Source organism: Lathyrus oleraceus, chromosome 5, assembly GCF_024323335.1.
Source record: "Lathyrus oleraceus cultivar Zhongwan6 chromosome 5, CAAS_Psat_ZW6_1.0, whole genome shotgun sequence".
NCBI classification, from domain to species: Eukaryota; Viridiplantae; Streptophyta; class Magnoliopsida; order Fabales; family Fabaceae; genus Lathyrus; species Lathyrus oleraceus.
The window spans coordinates 505,392,797-505,410,568 of NC_066583.1; the positions used below are offsets into that span (position 1 = coordinate 505,392,797).

At 35.6% G+C, this 17,772-nt stretch overlaps 1 protein-coding gene across 1 annotated transcript; it reads right to left on the reverse strand.

Moving 5' to 3' along the window:
* Positions 1 to 14,348: 14,348 nt before the first annotated feature.
* On the reverse strand, positions 14,349 to 17,532 carry LOC127085823 (uncharacterized). Its single transcript, XM_051026370.1, has 2 exons — positions 17,310 to 17,532; positions 14,349 to 14,590 (listed from the first exon to the last, which is right to left on the reverse strand). The coding sequence occupies exons 1-2, from the start codon at positions 17,503 to 17,505 to the stop codon at positions 14,475 to 14,477; spliced, it is 312 nt and encodes a 103-aa protein (XP_050882327.1). The 5' UTR covers positions 17,506 to 17,532; the 3' UTR covers positions 14,349 to 14,474.
* Positions 17,533 to 17,772: the final 240 nt, after the last annotated feature.

Below are 17,772 nucleotides of genomic sequence, written 5' to 3' on the forward strand. Positions count from 1 at the left end.
CCCACACTTTCATTGTTTCAAGCTCTCCCAGGCCAGGGATAAGAGCTCTGAGGTCTGATCCTCATTTCCCATTTCATCTGCTTCACCCTAACTCTCAATGTTAGGGTTAAGAGCTCAAAACACCCTTTCCAGTTGGCTTGTTTGTTGAGGTTGATATGACCCCTTGGCTAAAGCCCAGCCTTGTATGAGCCATTTGTTTGCATATAGTGTGTGTGCTTGCTCTCTTGTGCTTGTGTTTGTTTATTTGTTTAGGCTATCTTGCTTCCTGTGCAAGTTAGGACTAGAGACCTCAACATAGGGATCGTATGCATGACAACTTCTAGGCTCGAGTCGTAGTCTCCCTAGTAGCTTGTTATCTCCCTAGTCTCTGGTTAGGATAGAAGTTTTTTCCCTGTTAAGGGGAACTACGTCGCCCTGATCCTCATACCAGATGAGGTACGTAGGCAGGAGATGAGCTGATCTCTCCGGGCGCCCTTTTTCTTTTTCAACCCTCTTGTTTGCTTGTTGGAGTCTGACGTAAGTCCAGCGATTGGCAGTCGGTTTCCTGTGTGTGGTTGTGTGTTGGAGTCTGACGTAAGTCCAGCGATTGGCAGTCGGTTTCCTGTGTCTTGTTTGTTTGTTGGAGTCTGATATAAGTCCAGCGATTGGCAGTCGGTTTCCTGTGTCTTGTTTGTTTGTGCGGAGTCTGACGTAAGTCCAGCGATTGGCAGTCGGTTTCCCGTGTTTGTGTTCTGTTTGGCGTGCGTTAGTCGAGCTACGAGTGCTCTGATTCTTCTCTGGTTAGAGAAGATACGTATGCATAGGATGCAATATCCTAGCGAGCACGTTCCCCATATCCCTTCTCCCGTTTCCTCCGTCTTTCATCTGTGTTTGATTCCAGTTTTGTGCAGTTTCTGAGCAGTCCTTTTAGCAACCTTTCTTCTATTCTTTCTGAGCGTGGATCCCGTCGAGTACGACGGATGCGTAGGGGTGCTAATACCTTCCCTTCGCATAACCGACTCCCGATCCTATCAATCTCTGGTCGCGAGACCATTTCCTTTCCAGGTTTACTTCGAGCGTTTCCTTTCCCTCCTTTGGGATAAATAACGCACGGTGGCGGCTCTGTGTCTTTTCCCGCCGATTTTTCGCGTAATGCGACATCATACATACTGATGTATGTGGACCATTGAACATACCGGCCAGAGGAGGTTTTCAGTACTTCATCACATTTACTGATGATTTCAGTAGATATGGTTATGTGTATTTAATGAAACACAAATCAGAGTCCTTTGAAAAGTTCAAGGAATTCAAGAATGAAGTACAAAACAAACTAGGTAAGAATATTAAAACTCTTCGATCAAATCGAGGTGGTGAGTATTTAAGCCTAGAGTTTGATGACCATTTGAAAGAGTGTAGGATCCTATCCCAACTTACTCCTCCTGGAACACCCAAATGGAACGGTGTATATGAGAGAAGAAATCGAACCCTGTTAGACATGGTCCGATCCATGATGAGTCACGCCGATCTTCCAAACTCCTTTTGGGGACATGCATTATTGACAACAGCTTACACACTTAACCGTGTTCCATCCAAAAAGGTTGAGAAGACACCATATGAGATATGGAGTGGTAAGAAACTACATATGTCTTACATGAAGATTTGGGGTTGTGAAGTTTATGTGAAACGACAAATTTCAACTAAGCTTGAGCCCTAATCTGACAAATGCTTATTTGTGGGGTATCCTAAAGAAACAAGAGGGTATTACTTCCACAATCCTTCTGAGGGAAAATTGTTTGTCGCTCGAACTGGAGTTTTCCTAGAAAAGGATTTTATTTCCAAAGGAATCAGTGGAAGGAAAGTAGAGCTTGAAGAAATTCAAGAATCACAAAGCATTGATACACATATGGAGGAATTAGAGCAGGAAATACAAGTAGTTGTGGAAGAGAAACCTGCTCAAGTAGAACAAGACCAGTGTAGGTCAAGCAGGATACATCACCTACCTGAGATATATGGATATCTCATAACTGATCAAGGTGATGTATTACTCATGGATCAAGATGAGCATGTGACCTAACAAGAGGCCATAACTGGTCCCTTGTCTGAGAAGTGGCTAGAAGCCATGAAATCTGAAATGGATTCCATGTACACAAACCAAGTTTGGACCTTGGTAGAGCCTCCTGTAGGAGTTAACCCTATAGGATGCAAGTGGGTATTAAAAAAGAAGACTGACATGGATGGTAAGGTACATACCTATAAGGCAAGACTGGTTGCAAAAGGATATAAACAAATTCATGGGGTTGACTATGATGAAACCTTTTCACCAATTGCAATGCTTAAATCTGTACGGATTTTACTTGCTATCGCTGCATATCATGATTATGAAATATGGCAGATGGATGTCAAAACTACTTTCCTTAATGGGAATCCTCTTGAGGATGTGTACATGACACATCCTGAAGGATTTGACATACCAGAAGAAGCCCAAAAGATATGTAAGTTACAAAGATCAATCTATGGATTGAAGCAAGCTTCCAGAAGCTGGAATCTTCGTTTTGATGAAACAGTAAAATAATATGGATTCATCAAGAACGAAGATGAGCCTTGTGTCTACAAGAAGGTTAGTGGGAGCATGCTCGTTTTCCTGGTATTATATGTAGATAACATATTACTCATTGGAAACGATGTCCCTACCCTACAACAAGTAAAGTCTTGGTTGAGGAAATGCTTTTCTATGAAGGACCTAGGTGAAGCAACCTATATATTAGGAATCAGGATCTATAGAGATAGATCATAAAAACTGCTTGGCCTAAGTCAGAGTACATACATAGACAAAGTGCTGAGACGCTTTAATATGCACGATTCCAAGAAAGGATTCATACCTATGCAACATGGCATGTGTCTATCAAAAACACAACCCCCTTCAACTAAGGAAGAAAGGGATCGTATGAATAAGATTCCATATGCATCTGCAATAGGATCTATCATGTATGCCATGTTATGTACTCGACCAAATGTCTCGTATGCTTTAAGTGCAACGAGTAGGTACCAATCTGATCCCGGTGATGCTCATTGGGTAGCTGTCAAAAATATCCTTAAGTATTTGAGAAGGACTAAGGACTCACTCTTGATATATGGAGGTCAGGAAGAGCTTGCTGTAACTGGATACACCGATGCTAGCTTCCAGACAGATAAGGATGACTTTAGATCGCAATCTGGTTATGTGTTTTGCTTAAACGGTGGCGCTATGAGATGGAAAAGTTCAAAGTAAGATACAATCACTGATTCTACAACCGATGCCAAGTATATTGCTGCCTCAAGTGCAGCAAAGGAAGTTGTTTAGATCAAAAAGTTCATTAGTGAACTTGGCATAGTTCCTAGCATTGTGGATCCCATTGGTCTCTATTGTGATAAAAATGGTGCTATCGCACAAGCTAAGGAGCCTAGACCTTACCAACGATCCAAACACATACTTAGGTGTTATCACCTCATTCGAGAGATAATAGATAGAGGAGATGTGAAAATATGCAGAGTACCTACACTTGACAATATTGCTGACCCACTGACAAAGGCTCTTGCGCAGCAGAAGCATGTTGGCCATACTAGATCTATGGGCATTAGGGGTATGCCTGATTGGCTCTAATGCTAGTGGGAGATTGTTGGTGTAAGCCCTAGAGGCCAATACTTTTGGTACTTGTATCGAATTATTTATTAATAGTAAAAGGCATTTTCTTTATTATGTTTGTTTAATAAAGTCCCTAGAATAGCTAGTCCGTTTAATGTATCAAGTGTGACTTAATCATGAGATCACATTAAACATAAGGACACTATTCTTAAAGTATCCATAGTCGAGCTTTATTGTGAAGTGGGAAAACATTAAAGCATTAAGACTATTATGTATATATAGACTAATGATCACATCTCATGGATCATGGATAAAGAGTTATCAAGTCTTAAACATAGGTATGAATATTAAGAGTAATATTTATACTGGATTGACCCGCTATGAGAATACTATATAGAATGTTATGCAAAGTGTCATAAGTTATTCTCATGGTGATAATGGTGTATACCACCCTTCGACCTGAAACCACTATGGACCCTAGATGTAGAGTCGAGTGCCTTATTGCTGATCAAACGTCGTCCGTAACTGGATGACCATAAAGACAGTTGATGGGTACTCCACGAAGCATGCTAAGGGACATGAGTGACCTAGATGGAATTTTCCCATCCCGCGTAACAGGATAGATGTCTATGGGCCCAATATTGAATTGGACAAGGATGACACGGTCTATGCCTTGTGTTCAATATAGACATAAGGGAAAAAGGGTAATTGTACACATAAGTATTATCACAAAAGGATTTGTCAGATCACATGACATTTTCATGTCTTAGTTAGCAGTGATGTGTTGCTAGATACCGCTCACTGTTCATTATGTTAAATACGTGATTTAATATGATTGCCAATGCCGCGAAAACCTACAGGGTCACACACAAAAGGACGGATTGATAAGAGATAGAGTAACTAAGGAACACCGTAAGGTACAGTGCACTTAAGTGAATTGTAGAACATCGTAAGGTACGGTGTACTTAAGTAGAATACGAAATATGGTAAGGTACCACACACTTAAGTGATTTTGGCATATTATAAGATATGGGACACATACACTTAAGTGGGCTTTTTTAGCTTGCAGCCCACACAAGTGGTTCTATAAATAGAAGCCTTGTGCAGAAGCATTTGGGCAGTTGCAATTTCGTTTCTCTCTCTCTCTCTCTCTCTCTCTCTCTCTCTCTCTCTCTCTCTCTCTCTCTCTCTCTCTGAAAGCCTTCATTCGTAGCAACTAGCACTGAGATTGAAGGAATCCGTTCGTGTGGACTGAGTAGAGGCGTTGTCACCGTCCAACGTTCATGATTGCTCCGTAGATCTGCATCAAAGGTTTCAATCGCCATAAGAGGTAACGATTTTATCACTGATCATGCACATTCTTAAGGATCATTAAAGGAGATTTTTTTTTAAATTCCGCTGCATTTTGGATCGCCCTTCTCCTTCAGGTACTCCCCAACAAAATGGTTTGGCTGGAAGGTTTAGTCGAACCATTTGGGAACGCGTGGGATTCATGTTAGTTAGTGCATGGTTAAAGAAGATGTTTTGGGATGAGGAAGTCATAACTACAACTTACCTAATAAATAAGTGTTCCTTGACAGGTTTGCGGATGAAAACACCTGAAGAAGTCTGGTTGAAACATCCACCTATCTGGATAGTCTTAGAATATTTGGTTGTCTAGCCTATGATCATATTAGGAAAGACAAGGTCGAACCTAGAGCTCTGAAATGTATGTTCCTTGGATACCCTGAAGGAGTCAAAGCTTATAGGATATGGTGCTTAGATCCGGGTCATAAGAGGTGTATCACAAGTCGAGATGTAGTTTTCAATGAAGTAGAAATGGAATTCAAAAGAACTGATGATGTTGGTCGAAGTGCCAAGATCTCTGAAGAAGAGCAGGAACATAAATAGATTCCTATTGAGATGAAGCATAATGATGTTGAATTACATAACCCATATGAAGTTGAAGAAGAAGCATAAGCTGATTTCGAAGATGAGGTTACTGATAATGACTACCTGTTGGCAAGAGACAGGCCGAGAAGAGTCATTAAGCCACCTCAGAGACTTGGTTATGTGGATCTCATAGCTTATGCCTTAACCTCTGCAAGTGAGGTTCTGGATGAAGAAAATAGAGACTATAAGGAAGTTATGAGGAGTTAAGACAAGACTGAATAGATGAAAGCCATGGATGATGAGATGAAATCTCTTCATGATAATAACACTTGGAAGTTGACCGAGAAACCTGTTGGGCCAGGTTAGTTGGTTGTAATTGGATTTTCAAGGTTAAGGAAGGAACCAAAGGAGTGATGTCGAAGCGATTTATGGCAAGGTTGGTTTCTAGGGGGTTCACTAAGAAAGAAGGTGTCGACTTCAATGATGTGTTCTCACCTGTTTTAAAGCATAGATCCATTAGAATGTTGTTAGCCAGGGTGACGAAGTTCAACCTAGCACTTAAACAAATGGATGTGACGACAACCTTCTTGTATGGTGATCTAGATGAAATAATCCTGATGAGGCAACCTGAAGGGTATGCAAAAAAGGGAAAGAAAATTATGTGTGCAAACCGAATTGGTCTTTGTATGGCCTGAAACAATCTCCTCGACAATAGAATAAGATATTCGACAAGTTCATGGCACACATTGGTTTCACTAGTTTACTTCATATTTTGACCTGGAAATTCACTTGTTATTTCGTTGCTTTATATGGATGACATCCACATAGAAAGCAACTATTTTAAGGATGTTATAGAGGTGAAGGTTGAACTCTATAAGGAGATCGACATGAAGGATTCGGTAGTTGACTCCAGAATTCTTGGGATTGACATTCGAAGAGATAGAAAACAGACGAGATTATGTTTATCTCAAGAAACATACATGAAGAAGATTCTCGACAAGTTTGACATGTCGAATTCAAAGCATGTGCTAACACTGATTAATCCTCATTACAAGCTAAGTATGACTCAAAGTCTCAATACTAAAGTTGAAAGATCCTATATGAATAGCATTCCATATGCTGGTATAGGAAGGTCTTTTAGGTATGTTATGGTTTGTACGAGGTCAGGCATATCGTACAGAGTGAGCCTTTTAAGTAGGTATATTGCCAATATTGGGAAGGCGCATTGGAAAGCATTAAAGTGGATCTTAGGTACATCAATGGGTCTTTGAGAAGAGTCACGAATTATGGTGGAGCCTATGGTGTTGATAGCAAAGTCGATATCGAATGATTTGTCAACTTTGATTATGCAGGTTGTATGGATTCCCGAAAATCTATTTATGGATATGTGTTCACTATGTTTAGCACAACAATCAGTTAGAAAGCAACACTTCAGAAGGTTGTTGCCTTATTAACCACTGAAGCAAAGTATACCGCCCTCACTGATGTTGTGAAAGAAGCATTGTGGCTTGAAGGTTTTGCTAAGAGATGAAACTTCAATGTCGAGTTATCACTGTTAAATGTGAGTCAAAGTGCAATATACTTGTCGAAGAATCCAGCCTATCATGAGCGAACCAAGCACATCGATGTGAGGTTGCACTTCCTCTGAGATAATCGAGCGTCGAGAAGTCCAAGTGATGAATGTTTTGAATGATGACAATGTTGCTGATATGATCACCAAAGCATTGCCAAGTAGCAAATTTTTCCATTGTATTCAGTTAATAAAGTTGTATGATGAAAGCTAATTTGTTCCCTTGTTAGTCTAGAGTTTGTTCCAAGGAGGAAATTTGTGGTATTTTGGATCGAACTCTGGTGTCGACAAGGGTAGCTTCATGATTCGACGAAAGTTGTGCATGATGTAGTCGAAGTCTGTTCAAGCATGCTGTTGAAATATATTTTGTTTAAAAGCATGTCGAATTGGGCCTTACTTGTAAAGCCCAATAATTAAGTTAGCTTGTAGCCTAAGTTACCTTAGTAGTCTATAAATAGACTAGTTTTCTCAGGTTGTTGAGAGAGGTTAATTGTTGTTATTCCCTTGTAATGTTTGAACCCATATTGAGAAAGTGAATGGTAAAACAGTTTTAACCAATTCTTATTCTTCTTCTTCCCTCTTCTGTCCTCGGGTAAAACTTAATAAGGTTTTTTGTGTTTGTTCAAGAAACTCAATCTTTTTTTTATAATTTATTTTGTTCTTAACAATATCAATTCACAATAATATATATATATATATATATATATATATATATATATATATATATATATATATATATATATATATATATATATATAAACTCTTTTTAGCAAGATGTAACCCTTTCAATTTTGTACCTTTTTCCTTTAATATAATTTAGGTTTATTTATTTATTGTGTAAAAGTAACTAATACTCTTTCAAAATCTAATTAAATTCATCTAATCAACATAAAATTTGTTCGATACATCCGTTATTGTGTTTCCTATAGACAGCGGTGGATTAATAGATAATATTACAACCTCTACCTAAAACCATGCCACATTCTACATACCCCAATAAATTTTGAAAAGCCACCTAATTGAATTGCTTAACCCTCTCGTGACCTCCAATTTCCACACCTTCCTCCAATAATAATGGAGGTTCTCATAGTCAAAGTTGCTAATTTTCAAATCTTTAAATAATTGGCATCTCTGTTTACATATGTTGTAGAAGAAAATACTAAGAAATCAAAAGAAAATTTTCATCGTTTGAAAATGTTAAAGAGGTACATATTTTAAACACAAGTTGACTGAAATTAAACACTACGCATTATGTTTTCAAAGTTTCAAGAGGGAAAATTAACAAAAATTTATGCTGTCAATTGAGTATTCATTACAGATGATCGTGTTTAGATCCAAACCGATGAGTAAAATGATATGAAATAATCTAAGTTGTAGTCTAAACTCAAGTTAGTTAGGGTTAAAGTTTATTTGTTATATAGAGTTAGAGTTTATTTGTTATATAGAGTACAAATAATTTTGTATATAAATGCATGTATATTTTAATTCAGTTTTTATATTTATATTCAATAATAACAATTCTTATTCTTCATTCTCTTTTTCTTTCTTACCTCATAGAAATTGTCTCACGCACTAACAAATTGGTATCTAGATCCCTGATTCTCGTGTTTTTAAGAATCATACGTCGGTTATCGTGTTTTCGGGATCGTAGATTGTTAATCGTATTTGCTGCAAAGATGGAGAAAATAAATGCAATCTCTATTTGGTTTTGATGAAACCCCATAAGTGTTTACTAATGGCGTCCCAGAGCTTGCTGAGAAGGCAACTGATGCTTAGAGAGTCGCGAACAAGGAGGTCAAGAAAAAAGACTGCAATGTTGCATTTTATATTCAATCAACGGTAGACACGACGAATTTTGATAAGATTTCTCATGCTGAATCGACGAAGGGGGCAAGAGATATTCTTGTCAAGTATTACGAAGGAGGTAAGAAGGTTAAAGTCGTCAAATTGCGTACGTTACAAAGGCAGTATAAATTACTGCAGATGGGAGAAGAAGAAAAGATTGCAGGCTATGTCTCGAAGGTGCAGAAGTTTGTTCATCTAATGAGAGGTTGTGGTGAAACCCTAACTGATAAGATGATAGTTGAAAAGGTAACGTGTACATTGACCTCTCACTTTGATCATGTTATCGTTGCTTTTCAAGAATCCAACAATCTTGAAACATTGAAATTGGAAGATTTGGTTGCTTCGTTGGAGACACATGAGATGAGGATTTTCAAAAGGAAAGATGTTCAAGATTCAATACAAGCTCTACGGGCTCAAACATAAAGAAACATGGTGTTCCAAAAAGTTAAAGAGAAAAGGAGACATGACTCAGAGAAAGAAGTCTTGTTCGAACCATCAAAAGCATAAGGTCGATGATAGAGCTTATGAATCCTCGAAAAAAGGAGAAACAACTCCTATAAAAAAGACAAAGAAGATAAAAAAGGCGTGCACTGTTATAACTCTGAAAAATGGGGTCACTTGGCCAAGAATGTTTGGTACAAGAAATTCAATATTGAAGCAGAAAATTTGCACGCGAAGATTCATATGATTTTGAAGACACGGTGGTTATGACTGCAATTGCATTTGAGTATGTCGACACCAAGATCTGGTTTCTCGACATAGGCTGTTCGAATCACATGATTGGTCGAAAAATGTGGCTAGCAGATTTCGACAAGTCAAAGAAGCGAAAGATCAAACTTGATTATAATAGCTCGTTGCAAGCAGAAGGTATTGACGTCATAGTTATTCAAATGAGCAATGGAGCAAAAACTATGATCAAAGATGTACTCTATGTACTTGGAATAAAGTGCAACCTGCTAAGTGTTGGACAACTGGTCCAAAAAGGTTTCTCAGTGGTTATGAAAGAAGGCTCCTTGGAACTATTCGACACTTAGAATAATCTAGTGTTAAAATATCCTCTGTCAAAGAATATGAAATTTAAGACTATGATCAATTCGACTTAGGTACAATTCCTAAAAATAATTGGCGACCATAAGAATAGTTGGATGTGGCATTTAAGGTTTGGCCACTTGAATTTTAGGTCACCCAATCAACCGATTACTCAAGATATGGTAACTGGTTTACCAAGTTTTTAAATTCCCAACAAACTTTGAAAAGGTTGCTTTGTAGGGAAGCAATCCATAAAGTTTTTTGTTTCGACTATGCCAATGAGGTCCTCTTGCATACTAGAAGTAGTATATTTAGATGTATGTGGCCCATTCGAGGACCATACCACTGGTGGAAACATGTATTTTATCTCATTTGTCGACGAGTATAGTTGAAAGCTTTGGATATATGTGATCAAGCAAAAGGACAAAGTATTTGAAATCCTTAAGAGATTCAAGATGCTTGTTAAAAACCAAAGTGAAAAGAAGATCAAGGTTCTGTGAATAGATGGAGGTGGAGAATACACATCCAAGATATTTGAAGAGTTATGTGCAAAATATGATATTGATCATGAGGTAACTGGTCCTTACATGCCACAACATAATGGAGTATTATAAAGAAGAAACATGACCATGTTGGAAATGGCAAGATGCATGATGAAGTAGAAGAATTTACCAAAGTCCTTATGGGTTGAAGTTGTCCCCACAACTATTTATATTTTGAACAGGTTCCCTACTAAGAAGCTGAAGAACAAGGTTCTTGAAGAAGTGTGGAATGGAAAACATCCATCAGTAGGTCATCTAAAGGTGTTTGACTATATTTTCTACAAGCATGTTCATGATGCAAGAAGAAGGAATCTTGATGATAAAAGTGAACATATGATTTTGGTAGGGTATCACAAAACTGGAGCTTACAGGCTATTCAATCCAATCAATGATAATATGGTGATGACTCGAGACATTGTGATTGATGAGAATTCTTCTTGGGATTAGAATCTAGGTGATGTGACTAACAAGCCATTGATCGGCCATGAATTTGGTGAAGAAAGTAGTGAGCACAAATAAATTTCAGTCGATAATGTTCCAGTCACTATCGAAGTCGAAGCGGACAATCGAGATGGTGTGGCTAGCACAAGACCTCAAAGAACCATTGTTCCAGCAAGGCTTCAAGACTATGAAGTGGTTGGTGACGATGAAGTCACAACAGATAGAGAATTAGTTCATTTTTCTTTACTTGCAGTTGTTGAATCAATTAACTATAGCAAGGCTTTAAAGAATCAATAATGGAAGTAAACTATGGTCGAAAAGTTACAAGCGACCGAAAGAAATAACACATGGGAGTTAGTCGAATTTCTAACATACACAAAAGCTATTAAACTAAAGTGGGTGTTCAAACTGAAGCACAATCCTGATGGGTCGATTGCAAGACACAAGGCAAGATTAGTTGCTCGAGGATTTCTTCAGGTAGCAAGACTTGACTACTCTGAAGTATATATAATATTAGCGATGTTGGAGACTGTCCGAATTGTGGTAGCCTTCTCATGCAAGCAAGGTTGGTCTATACTTTACTTAGATGTGAATTTTTTTTGAATGGTCCTCTAGATGAAGAGGTTTATGTCATACAACCTTCTAGATTTGTGATATAGGAGGAAGCAAGGAAAGTATACAGGATGCACAAATCGCTTTATGGCATCAAGTAGGCACCTAGGGCATGAAACAAGAAGATCGACTCATACTTGGTCGAATTGGGATTCATCAAGTGAAAATCTGAGTATGGTGTCTATGTTAATGTTATGCCACAAGATATAATAATGATCTCTTTAAGACAATTCTCAATTAAAAATCCATCACACAATTTAAGAAAGGTTAAAAAAGACGTATCCGAAAATGTAATCTTTAAGACCACAACTAGAAATAAGCTAAACAAATTGAGATTTTGGACCTAATGTACCTACAATCTTTGTTATCGCAAAAAAAAAAAGCTCTCCAAAAACCATTATTCATTGTAAATTATGTCTAAATTAACAAAATCAATTTAAACCTACAATCAAATGAATAAAAAATGTAGACAGAAAACAAAAAATAAGCAAATCTGAATATGAAAAAACCCTAACATCTATTGAAATTGAATAGAACTGAATATGAACAAACACTAACATAGATTGAAATCAGAGATTAGGATTACCTTATATGTAGTATCCTCAATGGAATAAGGGGGTCATAGTTCTTGATCTAATAACTCTTCTCCTCATTCAATATTGGGTTATGGGTGGCTGAGACCAGAGCGAGAGAGGTGGTATAGGCTTAGTGACAAAACTTGAAAAATGAAAGGACGAATGATATATATTGAAATTAGGGTTTAACATGTTTGGAAAGTGGAAAGAAAGAGGGAAACTTTTCAGAAATCAAAAGAGTGAATAAAATTTGTGTGTTTCTATAAAGTTCATTTTTTGATTACGTGTATTTTTTAATTCGCAATAACGGCAGTTAATTTGCATCATGTTACGTTGTTTCGAATCACCGACGTAATTTACCAGACATAACGACAGTTTTTAAAACCGGCCTATTCAAACCGTCATAATTCTCTCGTTTTTTTTTGTAGTGTGACTGTGAAATAAACAGTCTTCAAAGCCACTTTAAATTAAGTGGTCAAACATGATAAGACGTGTTCGGACTATCAACATGCTTTCAAACCATTCTCCTTTGATGCTTTTGATTTTCTTAGCACCAGAGTCAGTGAATTTTTACCTAATATAAAGGTTCATGCATAAAAATGTTGTGTCTCCTAATCAATGGATATTACTTTTAAAAGAAATAATCTAAAAAGGAGTAGCGATACAACTTATCGTGTCTTTGTCTTCTATATAATTATTAAATCTTTTATGTATTGGAGGTTTTTTTTTCACAATCATAAATATAAGCAAAATATAAAATACTCATTCTAAAATAATATAGAATTTAACCACTCACAATTAAGCATAATTCATATCATTTTAGTTTTATAAGATGTAAGAATGTTGCTACATTGTTGAATAATATTTCTCAATAGTTTTATTTTATTAAGTGGACCGATTATTGAGATATAAATAAAATTATTTTGATTGAGACCTTCCCTTCCATCGAGCACCTTTACTAGTATAAAACCTTGTTATTCCCCATATGTTACAAACACAAAAATCACTACTTAAAATGGCTTCCTTTTTCTTGTCCTCACTAGTGTTGTTCCTTGCTGCTCTTATCCTTGTTCCTCAAGGACTTGCTCAATATCACCTTAATCCTGTTTATGAACCACCAGTGAATGGGCCACCGGTGAATAAGCCACCACAGAAAGAGACACCGGTTCATAAGCCACCACAGAAAGAGACACCGGTTCATAAGCCACCACAAAAAGAGCCACCGAGGCACAAGCCACCACAAAAAGAGCCACCGAGGCATAAACCACCACACAAGAAGTCACATTTGCACGTGACAAAACCATCTTATGGTAAACATCCTACAGAAGAACATAACATCCATTTCTAAAGCATTCTAGTACCAATGTTTCATTTGATATGTACCTTTTGTAACATGTGTGGCCTTGTTGTTTTTCCATTTATGCATGGTTAAGTTATGTTTTTCTCTTATGTATGGCCAAGTAAAGAGTATCATATATTTGTTGCTTTTTGTTTAAAGGTACTTCCTGCTAGTGCAGTGATTTGTAATCTTGATTGTGATGGTAAGCAGTTGTTTTGGTATTGATTGATCCATTGAACATCAATTACATAAATATAACTAAATGTATGAGCAAACAAAAAAACAGCAATGTTCTAATGTATTAAAATACGGTGTTTAGTGTCAAGATTTGTGTCTACAAGTTCTTTCTCATATCACATATCAGGATATATTTAAGTTTTTTTAAAAAATATAAAAAACATTTTTAAAAGTATGATATAATCAGTAGCGAAGCCAGACCCAGACCTAAATATTAGAGGGACCACATTTAAGTATAACCTAATAAAATTTTAAATTTTCTACCAAAGAAAATAATAATCATAAAATTTGAAATGTTCCACCAAAGAAAATAATAAAAAGGTTTGATCAGGATTTGGACACACGGACGCACACTGCTAATGCATTCTCTTTCCATTCAGCCAACACTATTATAAGAAATGGATATGAAAGGATTTTATCATTAGTTTTATAGGCGAGGTAACGAATGGATGTCATAAAAATTTGTCACTTTATGCCTCGATTATTGTATAAAGGATAAAGTGTTCTTCGCATGAGTTCGATCATCAACAACAACATTTTTATTAATTTTAAAATTATGTTGCGTACGTCACATATCTCTCGATTTTATTAAATAACCGAGGAAAACATACTATTCACTTTGGATTGTGTTAATAATTAAGGGATTTAACTGTAACAGCCCGTATAATATATATCTAGAATAATATCATACAAGTGTTAATAATTGGTACTGGTCTGACATAAGTGCCTAAGGGCATCAATATATACACATGTCCAAATATGAAACCATCAATGGAACATGTATACAATAGTGCCTAAAAATAAAAAAAATCTAAGAACTATGTACAATGTCTTCATTGTACAAACTCCACAGCGGAAGATCAGAATAACTGCATCCCTTGAAACATCCATAGACAGCTACTCTTGAATTAAATCTGCAAGGAATACCTGAAAAATAACAACAATAATGGGATGCGATAATAATCTCAGTGAGTTCTCCTATCCTATGGGTCCACTCGGCTCTACAGAGTTTTCTAATCAAATCCTAACTCAAGTCTTCATTTCTCGTTCTTATGTATCATGCACACAAGATAACTAAGACTCAAGTATCTAAGGGATATTCCCAATGTATGGAAACATGTCATTGAGTGCATCCACTCAACGAATCACTATTCGGATGCACGAAACATCAATCCCCAAACGGACTTATGTCTAAGCCAGGTCTGGTTCATGCATGCCCGTATGATTCGACTTTCGCGGTGGATATCGGGTCCTCTATAAGTTCCAAACTCATTTCAAGCGACCGTAACCCGTATGGGACTCTAACCCACTTAGGGTATCTTTCACCGTATGAGACTCTATTTCACTTAGGTATCCACCTTTCCCCCACGTCCGTCGTGGTTGGGGCTCAAACCCAATTGAGGCACGAATCATTGGTGTCATATCCCCACTTACCACTTTACCTAAGCCTTTGAAGTGGTATGTGCACCACCAAAATTATTCCGAATACGTGATTAATTCACAATAACAAAAACGACTTTTAGAGCAATGTTCCTCACCTAAAATAGGATTTTTGGAACAAAAGTTCCTCACCAAAATATCAAACAAATCTCATGATATCATATTAATTCTCATGGAATCATGACATGATCCATTCTCATACATAAATCACACATGTTCCATATAAAGCATGTTAACGTGTCGTTCTGTGACTACTTGTTCGTTGTACACACCACAGTACGATTATGTCCAAACATCATTATCTAAATCATTCCATAACTTAAGTTATCTTTATGAGTCATTTACCTAATATTCTCCTAGGTTTACCTCACTCATAAGTTTTAGTCATTTATTATTTAACCAATACAATCAACCAATCATATCATAATAAACGCAATAACAATTCATGCATACACACAATAACAATATTTAATATATATCATAATATAATTCATAACATTCATAAGGTATACACAAAATAATTATAACATGGTACCATAAACAAAGTCAAGTTATTACACTCAATTAATTTATCAATCTATCTTAATCAAGATTTAGGTTAACATTTATTCATTGCATTAGTATTCAACAATAAAATCCTTGGATTAGTGGTAAGACTTGTACCATACCTAGGAGGTCTCTAGTTCAACTCTCATTGGTGGTATATTTTAATTTATCAAATAATTAATTCTCACAAAAATTCCACTAAAATTCCCCTTTTATACTTATTAATAATGGTATGTCCCTTTTATTAATAATTGATCTCTTTCCTAAACTACTGGGATCCTTCCTAGTTATTAACTATTTCATATTAGCTCTTCAGAACACAATTACTATATCATAACATAATCCAATAAATACAAACATACAAAAAAATATAGAATATCCTATATTTATTTGATATTCTAGTATATAACATATGATAAAAATCGGAATCATTTTAAAATACGAATCAAAATTATTTTAATTACCAGTTACCTCGAATACTCTTTATTATCCATTTATCCAATATTTTTTGATCCATAAAAAAATAATTTGATAAACAAGAATTTTCATTCATATAGTAAGATTCTCTTTTTTTTTTTAGTTTTTAATCCCATTTTTGAATATTTTAGATTCTTTAAATTTCGATTATTTATTATATTTTATCTATTTCTATTATTAAAAATTCATATTTATTAGATGTATTTATCCCGATCCTTATTATTTAAATTTATTTTATATAATTTTATCTATTATATATCACTGACAAAAGATAGAGTACGTAGGAACTCAATTGGTCTCAACTGACAACTAATTGAACATTTAAGGGAATATGGGATATTACATAACCTTTTTTTTAAATTGAAATTTGACTGACTTGGATCATTTTTTTACACATAACATGTAAATCATGTGACAAAATCAGATTATTTGTATTTTATATAGAACATAACACAGAATGCCAAATTTACATTGTTTACAAAACAAAATGTATGATGCTTACAATACTTATAATGGCATTTTGGATACACAAAATATCTACCAAGAGAACCTATGCATTTTTAAACTTATACATATTTAAAACCTCTATGCAATGCTAATGTAAAGATGTATATAAGAAAAACTAGTGTTTATTAGATTTATGATAAAATAGGAAGGTATCGGCCCATCGTGAACGAATGTCATCTATATCTTCTTGTTAGAATGATGTTTCATCACTAAACTCATATAATTTGAACAAATTTAAATTATGATAAATTAACAACAACAACATTAATTTAACAAATATACATAAATTACAAGTAAATTGATAGTTAATATCTTAGTCTATGAATTGATAATGCATCTAGCGATAATATTATACATATGTCTCATCACATAGTATCCACAATCACACCTGTTGAATTGTTTATGCGTCTACAAATATATATTAACAACAACAATATAGTATCCACAATCACTCCCTTTTCCAATTTCAACCACCCCAATCCATTCTAAAACATATATTGTCATGAATTCATGTGATTAACCTCCATAACTTCAACAACAAAACGCATAAGCATCAAACACTCAAAGACAACATTTCAACAACAACAACAACAATTTCATTATAGATTAGCACAAATCATAACTCCCTAATCATGGATTTTATCCCCCAAAAGCTAAATCCTATCTAAGAACTCACCTTGAAGATGAAGATGGTGAAATAGAGATGAAGTTAGTGATTTGGATGATGAAGATGAGATGATGGTGGTGACTGTTTCCATGACTTTTCTCTTCTTCTTCCTTCCTTCGTCTTCTTCGTCTTCTTCTCTTCTTTCTCTTTCCCATATTTTCCTTTTCTTTTCTTTCTTTCTGATAACTCTCTTTCTCTCTTTCATACTATCTCTCTTCTTATCCACTTCTTCTTTTCCTTCTACCACACAATATTATATACATATATACATAATATCTAAATATATAATATAATATTATATAATGATACAAAATATCCCAAATGATATTTTGTCTCCTTGTACCAATTGACCAATTATTAATGTTATCAAAATGCCCCCTCTTGTACTTATTAATAATGGTATGTCCCTTTTATTAATAATTAATCTATTCAGAATTCACTGGTTACTCTGTTGATCCCAACTGACAACTTT

Bases quoted from the DNA above. Each gene is read 5' to 3' on its own strand.
- LOC127085823 (XM_051026370.1), bottom strand. From the start codon at position 17,505: ATGAAAGAGAGAAAGAGAGTTATCAGAAAGAAAGAAAAGAAAAGGAAA. The intron at 14,591-17,309 runs GTGAGTTCTTAG...GTTATTTTTCAG, and splicing joins TCACCATCTTCATCTTCAAG to GTATTCCTTGCAGATTTAAT.